This window comes from Amblyomma americanum, chromosome 1 (assembly GCF_052857255.1).
Source record: "Amblyomma americanum isolate KBUSLIRL-KWMA chromosome 1, ASM5285725v1, whole genome shotgun sequence".
Taxonomy (NCBI): domain Eukaryota; kingdom Metazoa; phylum Arthropoda; class Arachnida; order Ixodida; family Ixodidae; genus Amblyomma; species Amblyomma americanum.
In genome coordinates this window covers 388,604,359-388,627,048 of record NC_135497.1, presented here as the reverse complement: position 1 = coordinate 388,627,048, position 22,690 = coordinate 388,604,359, and the positions used below count along the sequence as shown (strand labels likewise).

General features: G+C 47.8%; 1 protein-coding gene across 1 annotated transcript in view; it reads right to left on the bottom strand.

The window, feature by feature from the left end:
* Positions 1–22,690, bottom strand: part of LOC144101799 (cytochrome P450 4V2-like) — a 38,985-nt gene that overhangs the window by 13,946 nt on the left and 2,349 nt on the right. The window contains exons 2-5 of the mRNA XM_077635019.1: positions 6,435–6,544; positions 2,777–2,865; positions 1,662–1,861; positions 79–148 (exon numbers count right to left, since the gene is read on the bottom strand). Coding sequence (XP_077491145.1) covers positions 79–148; positions 1,662–1,861; positions 2,777–2,865; positions 6,435–6,544 — 469 coding nt within the window. The remainder of the gene's footprint in view (positions 1–78; positions 149–1,661; positions 1,862–2,776; positions 2,866–6,434; positions 6,545–22,690) is intronic.

Genomic DNA, 22,690 nt, shown 5'->3' with positions numbered 1-22,690 from the left:
AATATGCGCACTGCTCGGTCCGGAGGGCTGAAAGTATCTTAGTGAGGCCAGTGTGCAGACGTGACCCGTTAGACTCACCGATTGAAGCAGTTGCCAAAGAAGTTCGTGTCGTCCTGTTGCGTATTCAGCTCAACTCCCATGCACACACCTGCGTGCAAAAATATCAGGATCTGAGCTGCGAGCTCAGTTCTTTCAAAATAAGGTCAATAGGAATGAAGACAATCATTTTATTTGCTGCTTCAGAAATATCATTTAACGTGAATACCGTTCATGTACTGATTTCCGCCTTAACAGTGGGAGTACGTTCCAAAGCCTACCAACTTTCGCGACAGTAATGCGATGTTATTTAAAATTCGAGCTAGCTTCTTTACAGACAATGCATATTTTTTCCTAAAGTAAATGGGAAGGCACTAGCATAAGAGCAAGGGGGTAGTAGAAATGTAGTAGAAGTCTATAACAAATGTTGGCTATTTCGAAGAGTTACGTGCACTGGAGAGGTTGCTTTCAAGCTTCTTGAAATCGCATGTATTTTAGCGCGATGTCGGCGAAACATGTTGCGAGTCAAGAGTTGAAACAAAAAAATATGAATGAGAAAAATGCGGCTTTTGTGCTTTTCTTTACTTCTTTTGACCCTCTACCAACTGCCAGCTGCACACTGCAACCTAATCACCTGCAGCCAGCTAAAGGCGTCAGTCGTCAGCTTCGGTTTTAAAGGCATAGCTGATAAGTAGGGAAACCTGGTAAACGAATCGGTCGGGGCAACGGTTGCCACAAAATCCGCACCACAGGGCATGGTAATGTGACTAAATTCTGCTTTATAATTGGCTTAAGTGGTGTTACGCCACAATTTCGCGCTTTCTCATTTGCTCAAACCACGGACAGCGGCGGCGTGGCATCACTTCAACCAATGACTATGAACGAAAGAAGAAATAAAGAGAGCGAAATTAAAGTAGAGAAGAAGCGGGGCATTAGCCTAGCTTGGGATCATTTGTGATATTTTATCTAGACGCGTTCCGAAAAAGCGCTGAAAGACGCTCGAATGGTCATGTGGACGACTGAACAAGGTGAAAAGTTGGGCTGGTTGGCGCATTACCTTGTGGCGAAAAACAGCTCTCCTATGCCTCGTGCAAGCGCTGTTTTTCGCCACAAGGTCGATTGGAGTTCGCGAAACCCGTGACCTTAATTCTTTTTTTTTTGTCACTCTGTGAAACCTTTCAATATTGTCCAAATTGGCGCTGGCCTCAGGCAGCGTCAAATAATGAACCGACTAAGCTCGTCGTACGTAAGAGCAGGTCACGCATAGGCGACAGCTTGGCTAACGTTTTGTTGGCAATTGTGGTTAGTCAGGTAAAGTTAGCTGCCCGATTCTAAACCATTGTAAAGTGAAAATGGCCTGTTAACTTGGCTCCAGATTATACGATGCAAGCTGTAGGTCTCACAAAGCTTCTCAAGTTTTGGTAATACATGGTGAAAATGGTGCAGCTTTTTCTTTACTTGTGGAGATGCACACTCTAACGTCTAACTCCTTATGAGTTTTGTATTCCTTCGAAATTAACTTTCTAGCATTACTGCTTTTTGCCAGTTTTCTAATCCTCAAGCGACAGGTAAAGCGGAAAAATTCTGGGTAAGATTTTGCGATCCAGATATAATCAGCCACTTGCGAGCCATGGTGTCCACGAAGCATTTCTGCAGACCCTGGAAACAGCTGAAAGGTTCATTGGGATTTTTCCGCAGAAACTGCTCTATCTGGCCGATAAAACCGTCGCTGTTCTTGTGGAAAACGTCCATGTATATCTCCAGCACACGGGCATGGAATGCAGGGGTGAACAGTTTTCGTTTCTGTCTCCAAGGCTCTCCTCGACTGAAAAGGAAAGAATGAAAGGGAAAAAGAAGTGCTGTCTGGTTATCAATGCGTACAGTGGAATGTGCGGCAGAAAACAGAGGAATGTATATGCACCATCTTTGAGAAAAGTAACCAGGCAACCGGGGCTTCCCTCTCAGGCGTGTAACGGAGCCGTTACAGTAACCCTCAAGACATAAACGTCCTCAAACGTGAGGACAGTAGTTATCTTTACCCAACACAGATTTAGAGCTTAAGGGGTGACATAAGTGCTCCACTACACGGCCAGAAAACACACTCTGTTGTCACGTTACTTTTGGCAAAGACGGTACTTGAGAACCGCTGATAAATGTCCCCGATAAATAACGCATGTTCGCAATGCAGCAGGGAAGGTAGCTTCAAAAAAAGGAAAATAAATTTGAGATTGACGCCATATATAGCTTTTGAGGCAAGCTCCTGTGTGAGAAATGGGCTTTAACTATTTAAACGTCACCGACGTGGAGCAGCGCGCCTGATACATTGTTCCGCTTCTTGAGTGACCGTGTTTCTCATTTGAGTACGGGGCCGCTGAGAAATTGAAAAATCCGTTATCGACGGAGTTAACGGGAGCAAGAGCTGTGGGACGAATCTCAAGGAATGCATTTTGTACACACTGGCCTTTCAGTTTACGTACAAGGTCGAAAATTCGGACTCGAAACGGGCGATATTTTAAAGAAAAAAAAACCCTCGTACGGGTTCCTTTATTCATGACTTGGTCATGGACCGCATTCCTTTTTTCTTTAATCCAGTGCCTGACCAAACGAATTTTCGTCGAACCATTGTTTGTAATATTTTTCTTTTGGCATGATCAGTAATTTTATGCAATGCTTCAAGGATTATCGGTAGCTTATCCGGGACTCTTAAACAAACACACAAATAACGTTGCGCGTTACGAACCTGGTCAGTAGGTTGTTGGGCCCCAGCCATGCCGCAATGAAGTCGTACACGTGTGGCTTTGCAAGGCTTTCCTTGTTAGAAAGAAGCGTCTGCAAATAAATCATTCCACTGAATATTTTAAAATGAAGCTGAAGCCCTATTTGGGAAATCTTTTTCTCGTTTCAATCTTTTCTTTCTTTCCCATTTGTCAGCCTTGCCTTTGGTACCAGAGTCTGCAAACTACATTGTTTTCTCTTTATAAACCAGGACTTAGGTGAGAGCTGCCAAATGAAAAAGCAGAAGAAAATTGAACTGGGAAATATACATTTGCAAAATGCGTCCCCTGATACATTGCCACTATTGTTTGTTATCTGCTCATTTTAGTCATTCAGACACAAAGAAAAAAACACCCTGCGCACTGAAAACTCTTTTACTCCCACACGAGCATAATCAAACTATTTGCGTCCGGCGTCATAAGCAACTTTCTTCTTTTGGCACTTGCAGGTTTATACAGTTAAGAGACACTGACAGAGCAGTGCTCTTTAACCTGCCGGTGCAATAAAGAAAACATGAGAGAACATCCGAATTGCGACGCAGCCTTGGTATCGAAATTTGAAACTTTACCAGTATACAGTTGCTTGTTGCCAACCTTCGCGAACCTCCAAAACATGCACATCACAAAAACATGATGTCCGGGAGAATTCGGGCCAATCACCTTGTAGATGATCCGATTCTGGCGCTGCCGTGCACTTCGGGGCCGGAATCGGATACCCTACACACCTTGCACAAGTAAAAATCATTAATCCAGTAACAGCCTTCAGCTCAGTTCCTACCATATCACGATACTTTTAACCACGGAAAACAAAGAAAATCTGTTATTCAAATTTTGTATTACGGAAGACCATCAGTTATGCAAGGTTTTTAAGCATGACATGATTTTAGCTCTCTAGGCAAACCGCGGCGAACGTGAGGCCGAACATGAACCTTTGTGAAATATTGCAAAATCTTGTGATCACAAAAAAAAAACAACTCTCCCTCCATAGCCCCAAACGGGCCTTCGACCAGTGCACGAGTAAACAGTGCAACTTCGTTCCCCGACGCCTCAGGCTAATTGGTCACCGTTGCAGCGTCGCGCAATATGAGCTGTAATGGGCATATAACACTCTATAGAGGGTAAACCGTTATCGCCGTCTCTTTTGTCTGCTCGCGCTGTTCTTCCGAATGTTCGTGAGCATCAGTGCTACAAACGAGCCCTTGCAATGAGGCAGGATGAGTCAAGAGATTGGGTGGCTCGCCTGTGTAGACGACAGCAGCTTCATGTAGCCGCTCACAAATGTGCGAAGGTAGCCAAGATAGCTGAACCAGTGGATAAGGCCAAAAAGAGTGGGTGAGCGCTGTGACGTGTCATGTAGGGTAAACAGCGAGGGATGCCGACCATGCTGTGCATCTATAAGTGAAGCGGCTGATGGCGGCGGCTCCCCATCAGCCAGGGAGGCCATGCGCGGTGCCCAGAAGCGCGCTGCCAAGCTGCGGAATTTTGCACCTCGAGGGTATTCGAGAAATGCTGGGCTAAACTTGAACTCTACATTAAAATGCGCTTTCAAGAAAATGCAGTTTGTTCGAGCACAAAGCAGAAGGCAGTACAGCAGGGAAACTAGCGGATGTATTTTACTTACTCAAGAACGATGTTCTCAGTTAATTACTATTTCAAGCTTCTTTTAACGTTTAAATTACCCATGGCTTGGTTTAATCTGAAGATGTCTTCATAAAGTACGTTTTATAAGCGACAGGACGGTACACAGGTTTATTGTCAGGCTGTCTTGCTAGCACCATTGCTTGAGCACCACCAACGCTAATGATGTCCTGCTCCAAAGCTATTAGTCAGAGGAAGAGAAGAGGATAGACAGATAGGTTCCGCAATTGTGGTGCGTGTAGAACGGTCGCTTTGCTGTTGAATGAGTGTTTTTGCAGCGTACAAACAAAAGCACGCCGGTCTAACACGAACGCAGAGGGGTTGCACATGGGTATGGTAATAGCTGCAGTAAATCCCAAAAGGGGTTTGGTATGGTATGGAACCGCTCATTTCTGTATAGTTTCAGAAAACTGTGAGGAAACCCGCATTTCATGTAACACATAAAAGAGATCGCTAATAGCCATTTACTTTTATAAAAAAACAACCAGAAAAAAACGAAATAATAACACTTTTTCTTGAATAGGCAGATTTGTACCGGCGTTTCAACTCGAAATATAGCGCCCAACATTTAGTCCTCAATTTCGGAAAAAAAAACGAAACCAAAGGGCAGTAAATATAAGCTCCATGAACCACCTGGCCCCTCCAGTTTAATTGCCTCAAACGCGCCCCGGACAAGAGACCCGGTTCGGATTGTTTTTGGCAGGAAATAACCAGTAGTCATCGCCTAGAGCCTCCGCTGGGCTCTATCGATTTCTTCCTGAATATTGCGCGGGTACCGGCTTATTATCGCCCGCAAAAAAAAAATATGAACACCTTTTAAAACTGGCGTCAAGTTCACGGAGCAGTTTTTTATTAGCGGCTGAAAACTGACTGGCAGCCGTGCGTTGGTTGTCCACGCAATCAGAAATTGAATGGGATCAGGCGGACACAAGTGCTGAAGACAATCTTGCGGGTGAAAACCTTTTTCGATCCGACGCTACCAGTTATAGCTTTTTTCAGTTACTGAGATACCTATTCGACAGGGAGGCCTAAGCCAAGGAACGGGCGTGACACTCCTAATTGGTCACGGTGGTGGCCTCATATGCCGCCTGTGTTCAAAAGGTCACGCACTGTTAAAAAAAAGCAACAGGAGTCTCATCTAATAAACAATATGTGTAAAAATGGTGCCACTGATTTTGCGCTCTATTTATTTATTTTCGATACTTACGGGCTTCTGATCTCTCTCTTATAAACAAGCTGGCCGCAAGGCGCCTATCATTGATGACTTCGTCGTTATGAGCGAAATGTTTTCTTAGTCTTGGCCTGGCTATATGAAGGACCCTGCTTGAGGTATTGTTGGTCTGAAGTTGTTGGTCTGTAGTTTTGCGCTAGAAAGAGGTTGAATTTACTGCGCGACAATAAAATAGCAGTAGTTCAAGGAAGAGCACACGGCGACGTATTCCCCTTGTAATTCTGTCACTTGAAGTTGTCAAATTTGCGCCCCAATTCACTTTCCTCTGTCAGGTACCGACCGGTCCAGCTGTCCACATGGTAAGCCGTATGCGTACTTCCTATTAATTCTACCATGGTGGAAGACTTGGATACCGTTCTCTTTCTCGTAATGTCATTTAATAAACACCGCAGTATTATATACGCAAGAAATTTTGATAATTAAACAATTTACGATATCAGGACACTCTATTTTATCCCGGATAACCAAGTTAAAAAGTGCAATTTTGATTGTAATGGAAATGCTCGAGGCCATGAGCCAAAACAATGGCGCACCGGAGCAGATGATTCTGTGTAGAGACTGATTTTAGAAGGCCTCAAGATTCACATGCCCTACAATGCAGGCGTTGGCGAGGGTAAAGCGAAAAAGTAGTGAACTTGTTCATTTCCGGCTGGGTCACATAATATTTCCCAAAGGGACATTCTCTTGCGGAAGACATATAAAAAATGCTTTGCTGCTTGTGACACGTCTTGTTATTTGAGCTACATAGCACTCACCTCAACTGCTTCAGGAGTATGCAGGACCACGATGGGTGTCATGCCTATGTAAGCCTTGAATGTTTTTCCTGTGTAGGTGTCGCACAACTCGCGTATGACACTGAAAAATCCTGAAAGAGTGAATGGAGCTGAAATGATTTTAACATTGAAAGGAAGGTACTGTGATTCGATATTTTAATAGGGGCAATAAGTTTTGGGTCATGAGACAAAAGAATGCAAGGAGCTTGTCAAGAACACTCGCGCTTCCTTGCCGTACCTGCAACGGAACAACGGTAACTGCCGAGGCACTGCACGCTGTTTACTCTGTTCTTTACGCGAACCACAAACAATCACCCATTTCAGACACAACCGGCAATGCAATTAAAAATTAATATTTCACAACGCGCATGACAAACATCTGCTGACGCAGGTGTGTTGCGAAATCCTGGCAATCGACACATTCAAATACTTCCCAAATACAAAGTCCCGCTGTGTGTGATTGTCGTAGCATTCATGTTCTGCCTGCCCGCCTGCTTTGCGTTGTGCCTGCGTTCTGTCATCATGTCGGCCGCTGGGGCTCTCCCGCCACTCCCACCTAGCTTGGGGGCAGCCCACCCACCTAGTGTTCCTGTATATGCTCCCTGCGGGAGCACATATAGGAACACTACACCCACCCATCTCCACGATCGACTCACCCTCACTCTTCATGAAAATTTTGTCGCGTTGTGAAGCCCCGGTTTAGAGTAAAAACATTCAATTGAGTCAAAACATCAAAGTAATCACCGACGGTAAACCCAACTGCTTTCACAGAATTTTCGCATCAGATGTCTCCTCATCCCGTAATTTTTTATTTTTATGCTGTGGTTAAGAACCTGAAACAATCATTAGATCAAAGCTTAACGGTTTAACGCATTAATCTGCGAAAGTTGATTAGCATTAGTGGTTCCGAGAGGTCGGGAGTGGCAGGGACATTTAGAAGTTTCACAAGACACTGCCTGGTTGGGCGCCTATACGCTCACGTGCATACTCGGCTTTCCGATTGTGGTCCTCGTCTCAATAGCGTTCCCTGCACATTTCACGGAATCCAGGGCCCGCTTGCACGAAGCAGAATATAGCTCCAAGTGTTCTCTTATTCACAGTCTAAACTTCTCGCTGGTTTTGGGGAAAGGAAAGGCGCATATCTGGCTATATTGGGGAGTGGACACCTCAATCGCGCTGTGAGGTGGCGGTGGTGTCCACCTACAAATTGACGGAGTTGTGCGCCTTTCCTGTCCTCAAACTCAACAAAGAGTGTAGACTCCGTTGGGTTTGAGGAAAATAAATGTGCATAACAGGATCCCAGGGTCAGTGGACATCTTAATCGCGCTTTGAGGTGCGTGGCAGTGGTGTCCACCTAACGCGTAACGCGTTACACGCCTGCCGTTCTGCCACTTAAGTTGCTTCTACTAAATGGCTTGCACAAAGCTATTACAGCTCTCGCTGTGAAAGACGGTTTTGCCTACTGCATTTTGTTCAATAATCAAGCGTTTGCACATCAGCACTTTTACGCAAGGAAGTTGGTAAATCAGTAGCCTTGTGCCCATTAAACGTAAACCTTGCTCCGAAACGCTCAATTTCTTCCAGCTTAGAAGCATTAGAAACAATCGGTACGGTGCCAGGTCATTCTTTATATTCGGTATTTGATATTAATAGACTTTAATTTAACGAAGTTTTTATATTTGGCAGTTGCACTGCACATATTGCGTCGGATACTGTAAACTGATGTTGAGGCCTTGATGCACATGTCATCTATGTGTCAATTCCAGAAATAAGTGTCAATTAAATGTATTTGCAGTTACTCATTCTGCTTAGTGAGTTCAAATTTTGTTCAAGCTGATCTTCTGGTGTTGAAATTTGTTTATAAATGATTCATCTGCTTAGAGTCACAGTGCTCCTAAGCACTCAGGCAAGTCATTGAAAAAAGAAAAAAGAACAGAAGCGGGCCCAGAATACTGCCATGGGGAACACCGAATACGTCTGATAAAATAGTAGATTTACACCATCGAATCTAGACAACCTGCAATTGAGAGAAGAGATATAAGGCGTACCACTAGTGATCCTTTGGCACTTAAACATGGTGTTAATTTCTGACAATAGTTTAGAGTGCGAAGCTTAATAAAAGCCTGTAGAAATTTAAAAAAAAACTTCCTTTGCAGCGGAAGTTTGCAGGTAAGCAAGCGAGTACAGGGCCTCATGAAAAGTTTGTAGCGTTCGTTCTTTGGTATACAGTGTTGTGCATCGTTGTGGCAATTAAATTTTGAAGTTTTTCTGGCCTTAAACGCGGGCTCGTTTACGGTGAAACTGCGCACGGGGTTTGCAAAATGCCGTAACTCTTCCTGCGTAGTAAGTTCGACATCGGTACTATCCTGGCTCGGCCGCGCATGATACAAACCTGTAGTCGCCTGCGCCGAGATAGAGGAACGGAAGACCGCCAATGCCGGGTTTCCGCCAATGGGTGGTGGTGGCGCCATCTGTTGTCCTAGGAGGAAAGCGCAGCAAAGCGACGAGGCGAGCGTTGCAAGGTGCGTGAGTCCTTAGCTGGCGCCACCGCCGCAATTCGGCGGCAACTCGGCGTTGGCTACCATCGGTTCGCCTATCTCGCGCAGACGATTGCGGGTTTGCATCATGCACAGCGGAATCCGATAGGTACCGTTGCCAGACTTACTACGAAGCAAAAATTACCGCAACGTGCAAGCTCCTTGCGCTGTTTGGCCGCAAACGGGCCAGTATTTAAGACGACAAAGATTTTAAAAGTTGTTAAGGTAAAGATGCAGAACACTGTGCATCCCGGATTGCACACTCAGCGTTCGTGTTTCGGAAAACATTTGTTTTTCCTGAATGCATTGAAAAGCAATGTCTACATCAGCCCATTTAAAAGCACAAAAATTCGTCTCGCTTGAAGCGATAACACGCGAAGTAGAACATAAGCAAAGTAATTGCTAAATATTGGCATGTATTCAGAAACAAAAAAAAAACTTTGGGGGGAAACGCAAGTTCCACCTTTAAGGATACGACGCGACAGCGTTAATGGGCCCTGTCAGGCACTCCACTTGATCTCATTAGCAATTACCCGATCCCGTGCTCTAGTAATGTTAGATGAACAGACACACCAATGTCACGTGGCACAAGCATACAGTCGTTTGCGTACTCACCCCTACATGATATGCACTTTGATTCCAGCTTAATTACTACTGCCTTAGTTAATGCTCTCTAATCACACATATACTCATTAGCATACAGTGCAAAGCTACCACATTATGTGAAAGAGCACACGACAAACATAAAAACCCCGCTTATAGCCAAGCCATATGAAGCTGTTTAAGGGGCATATGATTGGCGTGTCTGACAGGTAATCACAGGGCCAGGGGTACGATTCCCACGAACTCCCAAAATTTTTTTTCCAGTCGAATTAATTCTCTTATTATAGCAGTGTAAGTTTTTCGATGAATATCTTATCTTAAAATTGAGTTACTTCATAAACTTTTATGTCGTAACTACTTTGAGTCAAGTTGCGACCCTGACATCACAATTTATTTAGTATTTCAAACACTTTTCAAATCAGACGCTCCATGTCTGACGTAAAACTTTTTCAGCCAATCCGGAGTTTCGCGACACAAGGCCAGACGCCGACAGGACGACGCCCAGGTTTCTGCATATTGGGAGCGTTAAAACTATCGCTTTAATACTGTACAAATATTCTGTTGATGCGCACAAAAATGCCCACACTAAAACAACTTAAAGTTATTAAAAATCGACAGTCGATCAAACAACGCGATGCGGCATATATGCAACAGCATCGAGTTTCAACATCTCAGCGTCGCTGTAGCCGAGAGAGATCTTGTTCCTCGCACTGGCGCAGTCGCTGGGGACACAGCCGCTGGTTTAGCGGTCTGCGAGCGGGACGGGCTGCTACCAGGGCGTCATCGCCACCGCTAGACGAGGTGGAAAGAACGAGAGGCGAGATTTCGCCCATCCGAACGCTTCAAAAGCAAAACTGAGCTGGTGTGACGACAGCTATGGCGCACGTGGTGATCGCGCTGTCGTGGCGTAGCACACAAGTGTAATGTGCTCTCGCTGCACAAGTCAGTACCTGTGCTTCACGGGGTGACGTCATGCCTCACGTTAGCCGGAGCTTATCAGTTGAGAGTGTCCTGCGTGCTGTCGAGGGAGCTGGGTGGTGAAATTAACAACGCACCGCGACCTATTTGGCGAAAGGGGTCCATAGTGCTGTGACATTAAAACAGGAGTGCCCTTAGTGCTCCTGAAGAGATGCACTCTTTCTGGGAGCAACTCCAACCCGATCAGTAACGTTCAGAATTTAGCTCATTTACTGCGTCTCTAAAGTATTTCTAAAGTGTCATTAGGGGACTGGCAAAGACATTGCATAGAGAATCTTTGCTGCTTATTCGGGTATCGGCCGTTGATTGTAACTGTTTGCCGTCTGCAAATTAACACGACGTTACTTGCTGGGTAAAGCAGCGTAGAAACGAAGCGCAAATGAATTTATCTTACACGTCTGAACGCCTTCACAAACTTTAGCCGCCCCGCTTTTTCTTTCGGCCAGGACGAAAACGAGTAGAAGGCAACATTGTTGTTGCAGCCTTTAATGTGTCACTTGCAAACGATGTAGGACGCCTACGTCTTCGGTGATATTTCAGCCTTATTAAAGTAATAGCGTTACAGTTTTCGCTGCGCGGGCAACCCAGCGTCGGCGTCGACGTGATTAGAAATTCCTCATTGGTCTTGAGGGTAGTGAGGTAGAAAAGTAGTTTCGCTCTAAATAAAAAAGATAGCCAATAGGAATCGAGCTGCTGTCCTTTGGGTACGTAACCGGGCACGCTACATCTACACCACTGAAGAACGTTCGTTCCAAGGATAAACGGCGGCCCTATACGAGCACCTTGCACCGCGCAGAAATTACATTACACTAAGATTTAGTTATTTCGGTTCACTATTTAGCGTAATTAATAATATGGGCGCTAATGTGTAAAGAGGCAGTATGTGATGGCAATACACGTGTCGATGTCTGGGAATGGGTGCGCTAGAAGTCCCCAAAGCAAAATTATGTAACGAACGTAAAATTAGCAAAATGATGTAACGAATAGTAAATGGTTATTAACTTTGACAGAATAGTTTCTCTCTGCACCAGTAAAAAGACTACGCAACTTAATTTTACATACAACATACATAACAATGCCATTAGAGATGTAAAAGGATATAAGTCTCTAGGTGCCACAATAACGTCACGGCCCAAATAGACGAAACAGATCGATAATATATGTTCCTCCGCCCCCCCCCCCCCTCCTCCTCCCAAAAGTTAGGACTTCTCAAGTTTCGGATGGGCGGTTGCCCTGTGCCCTAAGACTGAAGGCATATAAATCCACTGTAAGGCAAATTCTCGAATATGCCTGCATTGTGTCGGACCCCTATACTACAAATGACACCCAAAAACTACAAGAAATGCAACGCCTTGCGGCTCGCTTTATTTTCAACCGTTACTGGCGCCTAGACTCTCCTTCCGTCATTCTGAAACTTGCATACTTAGAACCACTTGCAGATTGAAGAAAGGCCGTCTCAACTTCTTTCATTCATTATGCTTTTCCCCACTTGGTATTCGACCCGAGAATCACATCGCTAGTTATTCTAGAAGAGCTTCGCATCATAAGCATAACCTTAGCCTGAAACCTATTTTTGCACGCACAAATACATATAATAATAATTGGTTTTTCGGGAAAGGAAATGGCGCAGTATCTGTCTCATATATCGTTGTACACCTGAACCACGCCGTAAGGGAAATGATAAAGGAGGGAGTGAAAGAAGAAAGGAAGAGAGGTGCCGTAGTGGAGGGCTCCGGAATAATTTCGACCACCTGGGGATCTTTAACGTGCACTGACATCGCACAGTACACGGGCGCCTTGGCGTTTTTCCTCCATAAAAACGCAGCCGCCGCGGTCGGGTTCGAACCCGGGAACTCCGGACCAGTAGTCGAGCGCACTAACCACTGAGCCACCGCGGCGGGTACACAAATACATATAAGTTTTCTTTTTTTCCAAGAACAGTTTCTGAATGAAATGCTCTACCGCCGAACTCTCCGTTGCTTTCTAATCATTCTTGATATCTTCACTGCTGGCTTAGTCGCTGCACTGTAACCGCATTTTGAATTGTGTTTTGCATTGTTTATTTTCTATATTTTCTATATTGTTCGGTACTATCGTACTTGCTTTGCTTTTCCCCTGTATGTGTTCCCCTCTTCTGCTTGAACATACAGCATGTCCGCAGTATTCAATAAATAAATAAATAAAGCAACCGTAGGACAATTTAACGCTATCGCTTCGTACTCGTCAGGAGAACTTTATTCCAAGTCCTAAAAAACATTTGCGCATTATGCCCCACGCTCAGCCCACCCTGTCTTTTTTTTTTTTACTGCATTGTCTAAACTACTTCGCCTCTTGGATAAGTCGTGCATCTATGCGATTGGCCAGAAACCGCTGCGTTGCCAAGTCCGGGGATATATACTTTCCCTCTTAGATCTGCGCGAGGCATGCAGCTTTACAGTATGAGCTGTAATGCTCCAGGTTCCCGAAATGGCGTTGGTGTCTTCTGTACGCAGAGAGGAGGAAATTGCGAGGGAAGGCACGCGTGGGGAAAGGACCAGGCGCTTGCGAGAGGAAGTCTGTTGGTCTTCCCCTTCGCCACTGCCCATGGCATATCATGTGACGGCGAGACTCGGACCGTTCGGCGCCAGGCGCTTCCGAAAGCCAGCCTCCTCGTTTTTCTTTTCGCCACTTTCAGTTGTTTGTTGTGACGCCACGACGGGGCACGCTAGAAATAATGAACCGATTGGCTAATAAACTTCTCCAGTAAATTTTTCGGACAGTGCAGATACCCGGCCCCGTGGACGCACAAGCGTAGCGACCGGCAAAGAGCAGGAAAGCAAGTCGCTGGGAAGCGCAGAGTCCACGAAGACAAATCCCGTCGGGCAAGAGAAAGCGAAGACAAGATCAAATTGTACAAGTTATGAAATGCGCTGCGCGTCAAGGACAAGGATAGCACTCGACTAAATCCTCCTTTAAGCGCATTTTTAGGAACCAGAACGCGCTGACATGCGCAGCAACACTTGCAGGCGTGTTTGGATGTGCAAATATCAGCGCTAGGCGGCCATGGACGCAACCGAGACGGATTATCGTAGTTGGGACGTAAGTGAGAAGCCCGAGCCCGAAATTGTGCGGCGGTTTGAACAGAGGATGAACGGGCTGGGAACGATGGGCGGAAGCATCCCAAGATGTAAGGGTTCTTACGTGCCACCGATATCGAGGCAAAACGACGTTGGCGCGAACATGCAGCACTTCGTGCCGCTCAAGCTGTCACTGCAATTCCTGCTACAGGATAGAACACTCCTTTGAATTTTTGTTTTCCCCCAATGAACTGCCGTAGCAATTTTCATGTGTGCCGGCCGCTGAAAATTACAGGGCAGAAAGTTCAGCGAAAAAACACATTACTACAGGAATGTAAATAACCAAGAACCATAGCTGAATATGTAAACCGAAACCTCTGGAGAAATGTATCACATAATCGAAACCGATATTGCACACAAATAAAGGCTCTTGTGTTCTTGAAGCCGCTGTAGTGGCCGATGGCATCGACTGTAACCTTTACCGACGTACTCGTCGCCAGAGAAACGAACTTGAATAACGCATCTCGAGCTAGTTGGTTGTTCATCACAAAGGAAAACAGCGCCAACTTCACAAGGACACAGACACGGAGCCAATGTCTCGTCTTCATTTCTGTGTCCTTGTGAAGTTAGCGCTGTTTTCCTTTGCCATAGTTCAGATTCGGCCCCCAGGCTACGACACTGATCCATGACTGAGAAAGTGTCTTTCCGTGTTGCCCCCTAGCGACCCGAGGCTGGTTTCGGTTGAGATATGTGTCCGGTCCTTTCTTGACCCGTGCTGCCTGAAGGCTTTTCTTTTGTTGCTGCACCTGCGTTCAGAGGGTTACAAACGAACAATGGAAAACCCGTCTGCTTGTACCCGTCGTGCGTGGGGGGAGGTGTTGGCTGGGGTGGTTCGGCATGCTTCTTTCTCTGCCTGCCCCTTCCTCGGTTTTCCACAACCGCACAAGGTAGCTGAACTGCGGCTTGATACCTTGCCTAATGCGCATGACACAAATAAAGGACGTGGATCATCAACTATAGTAGGATACAACTCAAGAACGATGCAGCATATTCCCCTCAAAAGAGGCCCTACAGCCAAGCGCGTCGACCGAACAGCTTTCTGCGGCTATGCAGCCAAGGCCCACGTATATATTTCTATAGAGGGAAGAAGGCCCGTTTTTCCTTGTCGTCGCGAGGGTGGCTTCCTTTATTCGGGCTATGGTTGTGGAAGGGTGAAGGGGAAAAGTCAGTGAGCCGGGACAAAGAGTGTACCGTCTTTGCCAAAACGGCATCAGAGGTGGGGTGATCTCTGTTCGGGATAAGGATGTGTGGCACGGGAACAAAGGACCGTTTCCTTCCCTCCCTTGCTTAGCCTTGACTGCATAGCCACAAGAAGCTGTACGGTCGACGTTACTGTCTGAAGGGCCTCCTTTGAGGGTATGTGCCGCTTCGTTCTTGAGTTGTACATATATTAGTGTGGGCAAAGAAAAAGAAAAATAATGCTGCTCAACCCGCACCGCCCAAAGGCGCGCTCACACTAGCGGGAAGCTTCCCGCACCGGCACAGCGTCAACGTCGACGCTGCCTCGCAGCTCCTCAGAATGACGCTCACACTGCGCGCGTTTTCTCGCTGCGGTTGTCTTGGAATGTGGAGAGAAGAGGCGCTGAGGGAGGACCCGAACGAGCAGAAAGAGACGGGGATAGTCACGTGACACTAGAGAAGACTGGAAAGCGCACCCTTTTCTCGCGTCGTCGTCTTGATCGTCTGCTAGCTCCCCTCCCGTCGCCCCTTTTGTCTTGAGGATGACTGGTTCGAGCGATGAGCTGTTGGCTACGGTAAACGTACTTATTACTTGTTTGTTCGCTGCTTCTGCACCGTCGCTTCTGCACCGTCTCAAGTCGCATGTTCATGCTGGCAAAGCAGCCGCCGAGTGCCCGGCAGGCCGGCCGGCCGGCCGGACGCGCGCAGCCTCCGCCTCCGCCGACGGGGTCACTGAACTGGGACCGACGTCACGGTTCACGGTCGGCGCCCATTGGCTGTTCTCGTCAGCGGCACGGGAAAAATAGGTACCGAACCCATCGCTCCGCGGGACGGCACAGCAGGCTGTCCGCGGGAGAAAAACCGGCTTGCGCGGGAAGCGGCACGCGGAAAACGTCCTGCGTTGCGCGTTTTTCCGCTAACGTGAGCGCGCCTTAACGCACAACGTCGATACAGTGGAAACTTGGGAGAGTTAGTGATACATTGTCGACATAATTGCACAGCGCAAATTACTAAGTAAGAAATAAAGGGGTAGCGGACGCAAAAAATAATTATAGTGTGATATCGTGCAAATTATTTATGTTTTGTTTATGTCGAATGTATATATTTCTGGCGTTTTTTTTCAATGAGCCTTATAGTTGAAGTCGGTGCCTTTCTTGTGTCCTTCCTTCTGCCCTCGTCTTTTGCGCGTGTAATCACTTCGTCATTGTTGATGAATAGCAATATTAGTAGTAGTCGGAACACTCATGGTGTAGAGTGCATCCCGCCAACTCTAGCACTAAAAATCATTTTATTTATTTAATGATATTACATTTATGATAATACAACAATGACAAAGACCGCTTGACAACTTCAGTCAACGCTCGACGGATGCCTGTCCAACCTTAGAAACTAGGGTTGGTAAAGAACAAGGTATAAAAGTCAGCAATTGTCCATTTCTGTTTAGCTTTGAGATGAATCGACATTGCGCAAGATACGTGAAATTGCTGCCGAGAGGGTTAGCACCGCAGGGTGTCGAACTGTGTTCACCTCAGAAAAAAAAATATTTGTCGTACATGCGGTGGCATTTTGCAACGAATTCTGATCAACCTAAACAGAATTTTTCCAAGGTTCACAAAAATGCAGTATAGACGCATATCATTCACGAGGCGGACTCAGACTAAACATTGTAGGAAAGGGGGGGGGGGGGGTGCAGGAACGTTGACAAAAAAGGGGTCGGATACAAAGAAATAGTTCTGTAAGCACTTAGGGCGTCCCCCTTTCCTCTGCTGCTTGGAAAATCAAAGCGTGCTTTTATTTATGTTAGACGTACAGAGTCGATCACACTTGTCTAGAGTGCTTGAGAGGTGCCATCCGGGGGGAATAAAGCGAAGTTATAAAGCAGGTATTGACTTTGACTGATAATGGTTGTGCTGGAGAGCTGCAGAATAGACACGTGAACCGCAGAGGCACCAGCGCCTTACCTCTAGCAAAGCAGCTGCGAAAAGATTTCACTTCATTTGCTTCGCAGCACACCGCAGCAGCGCTGTAGACAAGTGTCATCGACTCTGTACGTCTTTCTTGCATCCAGTTTACATCAGTAGGTTGCTTATTGCCTCTAAAATTTTCCATAGCGTGCTGAAATGTGTGTCTTACTCGCCTTGCGTCGATTTGCCCCGATTCGGGTTCGATCAAAGATGAAAAAAGCGCGCGCGCGCGTACCTGGAAACTGAAGGAACAGCTGCTATTTTCACACCGTCTGTTGTCAGGCAGCTATAACATGCTTTTATTCATTTTCCGGTATTTTTTTTGCCGCGGTATGTTATTCGACACTGAAACGCGATGTCAAGAGTGGCACGCTATGGAAGAACGCTGACAGCTGCTCCCCTGTCTTACTTCAGCTTCCCGTAATAATGCACGTGCTAAAAGCAGAGTGCATGCCTTGGTAGTTTTCGAACCAATATATTGGGTGGACTACTGTTCATTATTTGAATGTAACCAGAGCGTATTGCGCAGGGAACACGCAAGAAACTTGTGTACTTTCGGGTTCTGCCCGCCCGTTGGTTTCATGGGTTGGTAGCAAATCATTTTGATATGGGGCAGTTGCCATGCATTCACAATTTCGCACCAAAATAATTAGCTTCCGATTTTTATTCCATACAGCACCGCCTATTGCTTGCGAAGCAATTTTTTTGTGTAAATACTAAATGATTAGACGCATCGACCAGATCGCATTCTGTCGGATCTGGAGCGTGGCAATTTTTCAATGAATTTCTCCACACAGATACTGTACAGCGGCTATGCATGCCGTATGCGGACGAGCAGACAAACGAACATCCGCCTAAGCTCTCGCATGTCAAGCCTTGCTAGCATGGTTAGACGACACCTTTCAGAACACAGCTAGGCGACACGCTGGAGCAAGCTTCAAATGAAAGCGGAACAAAATGGGCGCTGACACGACGGATGGGTCTGGCACCCGGATGGCACGAAACCGTTCTTGGTTGAGATACGGGCCCGATTCATTCTCGAAACGCACTGCCTGACGACCTCTTCGGTCGCTACGCGATAGAGATGAAACAGGCGTCAAGAAGCAAGACGTTTTCAATCTGTGCCGTTTGTACCTGGCGCTACCAGTCTACCCCGCGTGCAGGAGGGGCGCGCAGCTATTGGCTAAGTTGGAAAGGGAAGGAGGCGGTCCTTTGGGCCAGTTCCGGGGGAGGGGACATCTCAGCACTATAGTCGGTGACAACTAACGAACGAAGCGGCACATGCAACTCAGAGGGAGCGCTCCAGCCAATGACATCGATTTCTGTGGCTATGCATGCAGCCAAGTCTGCGAAAGAGAGGGAAGGAGACGACGCTTTGGCCCCGTGTCGTCGAGAGCGGAGTGTTCCTTGTTCGGGAAAAGTTTGCGCGTAGCCTTAGCTACATGGCCAGTAGTAGTTTATTAAAGAATAATAACACAAAAAGAAAGGAAAAGATTTTTGCTGCCCCGGCATCTGCCATCGTCTCTAAGAGAACCTAAGCTGGGGCAGCAGAAAGGAAAGGGATAGCGAGCTGACAGGTAGGAGGGAAATAAATATGTGAAAAGACAGAGAGAAAAGAGAGGGTAGGAGTAGGTGTGGCGCCCCCGTCTATTGTCTCAGCTGCACTAGCCACTGCAGGAGGGGGGGGGGGGGGGGGCGCTCACCTTTTGCACATGTCCACGCGAGAGCGTCTTTTGCGCAAAAGCGCTGAATGTTCTCGGTGTGGTCGTGTTCGGCATCAGTCGGTCGTGCGGCTTCAGACTCCACCGGTGCTGTCGCGGCGCACCGGTGGAGACCAAACAGAAAACTGTTCGATCGACGCGCTTGGCTGGGCGGCCTCCTTTGATGGGCATGTGCTGCTTAGTTCTTGAATTGTACCCGACTTATAGGTCCGTTCGATTCACCTGCACCGCATGAACTGGTTCTCGCGGCGCTGCGCCTCACATGGATTCATTTCAGCGGTGGAACATGGCGCCCTCTGAACCACGGCATTCGTTTGAAAGAAGTGCGAGTCTAGTTCAGGAACACTGCGACACCTTCTCGGTGGTTAGTGTGAAAATAGTGCAGCTGCAGCGGCCATGTAGGCAGATGATGGTGTGCGCGTTGTAATAAACGGGGAAGACTGAAGTAATTCTACTCGTCGACAAGCTAGAACGCTGCTTGAGTTCTCCAAAGAAACGGCTACGCGTAATTGACACAACTGTAAAAAGCAAAGACGTCGCGAGGTGCACATGCACGCATCGAGGCTGGTACATGGCAACATTTTATTGTGATGTGCTGTTTGAACATTTCTTTACGTGCTACGAGATGTTGGCAGCCGCTGATGTGGGCTTTAAACAGCTGGCTGCAATTCATGCATTGGCGTCGCCAAGGCTAGCATACTACCAGGCCTGCAATCGACCATCCGTTTTGGAAGCATATAGTGCCAAACTGCGCTCAAACTGCCGGAACTAGCGCTACACACTCGCGGCACCACCGCAGAACTTTGCCGAACTGGTGCAGCAAATGCAGGCGAATCGAGCGCTCTCCAACTTCCCCTCCACACCGCTAGTCGGAGCAACGAACAACCGACGGCACGAAGCAAAAGCTTACCTGATGCGACCATCCCACCTGGTCCAGTCGTGGTCCTTTGTGACTCCCTGCCAGCCCTCCAGCTGCGGTCCAGGCCTCTTGACAACGTGGCCACTACCTCCCTGTTAAGTGCCCGCCTGCAGACCCTGGAGGATGCTGGCCACCAGATCTCCCTGCATTTGGGTGCCGGGCCACTCCGGCATTGAAGGCAACGACCTGGCCGACGCTCTGGCCAAGTCTGCCCACACCGATGGGTCCCCGGTATCCATTGCAGTGACTCAACATGACTTTGCCCGTCCCCTCATTATGCAGATAGTACGGGCCCTTCACCCCGACCGGAGGATTGCGGCCTACAAGCCCTTCCGCCGGCTCTCGGACCAGCTGCCCAGGCGGGACCGAGCCCTCCTCCTGCGCCTCCGCATCGGTTGCACGTGGACGCCCTCCAGATTGTACGCGCGTGGAAGGGCCCACTCTCCTGCCTTCCCTTCCTGCGGGGACACGGGGACGCTCGGCCACGTCCTGCTGGCGTGCCCGACCCATGATCCCCCCAGCCGACGACTCGAGTCGGGATACCGGGCACTCGGTCTCCCGTCTACCACGAAGCACGACCGCCTCTTCCCGGCTCCCAGCCAGCTCCTGGCGCATCGGGTCCTCCTCTCCTTCCTCGAGGAGACTGGCCTGAGCATCCTCCTCTAGGTCTTCGCCCAGTCCAGCACGAGGCTATGCATCTGAGTGGACCGATGCTCATTCCCCCTGCCCGGTGCTTGCACACATTCCTAGTGCACCGAGGCTCCCCCCCCCCCACCCCCGCCAGGTGCTTGCACACTTCCCAGTGCACCGAGGCTCTCCTCCCTCCCGCCCGGTGCTTGCACACACTTCCAGTGCACCGAGGCTCCCCTCCCCCTGCCCGGTGCTTGCACACACTCCCAGTGCACCGTGGTTCCCCTCCCTGTTGGACGCTGACGTTGCTGCGGCGGTGCGACTCAAGAACGGCTAAGGACATCCACTGAAACTGCGGCGGCCCTCCCCCTCCTACATCCCCTACCCCCTTCCCTGGTCCCCAAGAGTGATGCCCATAGGGCCAACATACGTCGGTACCAGTATCCCCCCCCCCTCATAGCAACAACCACCACCACCACCAATCCCTTTGCTGCCAACGCAATGCCAAAGCTGTCCTCGGAAAATGAGACGACGCCCAGAGTGCGTTTCGTAGCGCCAGGTGAAAAAGCAATCCAGCAAAGAAATATGGCGAAAATCTGCTTGGAATTTCAACACATGTTCAACACACAGTACAGAGGGCAAAATGGAGGGCAACGTACAAACATCGTAGAGACATCATACGTTTTTAGCATACCGGAGACGTACTACCGGAGACGTATACTGATTTACTGGACGCCGGCTGCGCACGCGCAGTGGCTCCGCCTCACCTCAACAATGCCACTGCGCATGCGCAAGAATGTGTTCGGTAAACCCGTGGTACGTCTCCGGTATGCTCGTGAACACCTCCCGATTTTAGATAATTTTAGCTAGGGTGCCTCGATGCGCGCCCGCTCTCCGCTTAGGGGGAGGACAACGGCGTCGTCTGCTAGCGTGACCGCCATTTTATTGCATCCGCTGGTCGCATGGTCGCGAGGCGCGCGTTTGCTGCGTGACGCGCCTAGATACTGTTGGCCCCGCTTGCAGTCGGAGCTTGAATTGGACATTACCTTTGATAATCATTCCTTTTCTAGTTTAGACGAAAGGTTAGAGCAAATATTCGGTGATGCATTCGCTATTTCGAGACGTAGCGAAAGTATAGCGGATATCTTTTGCGATAGGTGATCACGGCGGGCAACTGCTCACCATCGTTGTCATACCGGCGCCGTGAACTTGCTATCATTGCGCTTACGGTATGCTTACGTCCACTTACACTATTATGCACTGGTGGCACACTGTGTCATGCATACACTATGTAATCAAAACATAAAGACTTAGGCGCACGCATCAACAATGATTTAATGCCTTGATGCACAAATGCAATATCTACAAAATGATTACGAACGGCGATTCACTGCAAGTATAATGCGGCTTATGATTCTTGCGCTTAAATTTCTCTCACACATATGTGCATGGACACGAAAAGTTCACACTGATTACAGCGTCTAACGAAGACTAACACCAGGACAAGTTTTGCTTCCATGACCACCAGCACGTGTGGCTTGGTACTGACGTAGACGGATGTGTAGCCGCAGTCTTATTGTGTAGGTGGCTGTCAGCATTTTGCCTATTGCTTCCTTGTTATCTACGCAGTTGTTCAGTTATGGCCGGTCTACCTTCGCAAAGTATTCTGTGAGCGATTTCAGCTGGGGCTTCATCGTGTGTATTTTGTCTGTACACCATGCGACAGCGCCTGTGAAGTACTCCTCGTAGTTCTTGAGAGTGCGGATCACTTCACTGCTCGGATAAATCAAGCTCCATCAATAAATCGCATACTCCTTGAGAATTGTCGGAGGCATATTCATTGGTTGCTGTTCCGATGAGAGCATCCTTGCATTGGGAGCAAGATGCGGTCTTTAAGACACTTTTCTGGATGAAGCCTCCAAGGTAGTATAAAGTTAAACATTCCATTGACGTCAGCTCTTCAATAAACAAAATCTCAGAGTCGTCTATTTCATCAGGCAAATTTTCTGAGTACTGCTTCTTTGCTTGGGAAAGGAGATCGACGAGGTACTCTCGATCATCAAGCTCATAGCTTGTTCGTTGTGTATGTAGAAACTCGCTCACATTCACAAGCCCTAGAGCAATTTTAAATCATATGCCGTTGGCACTGTATTCATTAGGCGCACTACCGAAAAAAGATTTTCAAGGCAGTCTTGAAGTAGCCTGCTTGTTAGGAAAAACTCGTAACGTTCATTGCCCAGGAAAACTTCTTGGAGGCGAAAGGGAAATAAGCAGCCCAGCTTGGGATGGTTTCCATTGAGAGCTGGTGCCCATATTCATTCCTTGCATTGTTCCCAGGCATTCTGCAAAGGATCTGTGTGAAGAAAGAATGCCGCTTTCCGTGTCTAGCGAGGGAGTCGTCGGGACGGTGGGAGCGGAATGGAAGAAAATGGCGGCGGCGCCTCCCGAGAACCTGTTTTGGCGGCGACGACGACCCTTTTCGAGAGTGGCACCACCCTCAGCAGAGAGCGGGCGCTCATCGAAGCACCCTAATTTTAGCTATTTGGCAGAGCCGCACTTGTCATTTTTATGAACTGTGACCTTTTAGTACA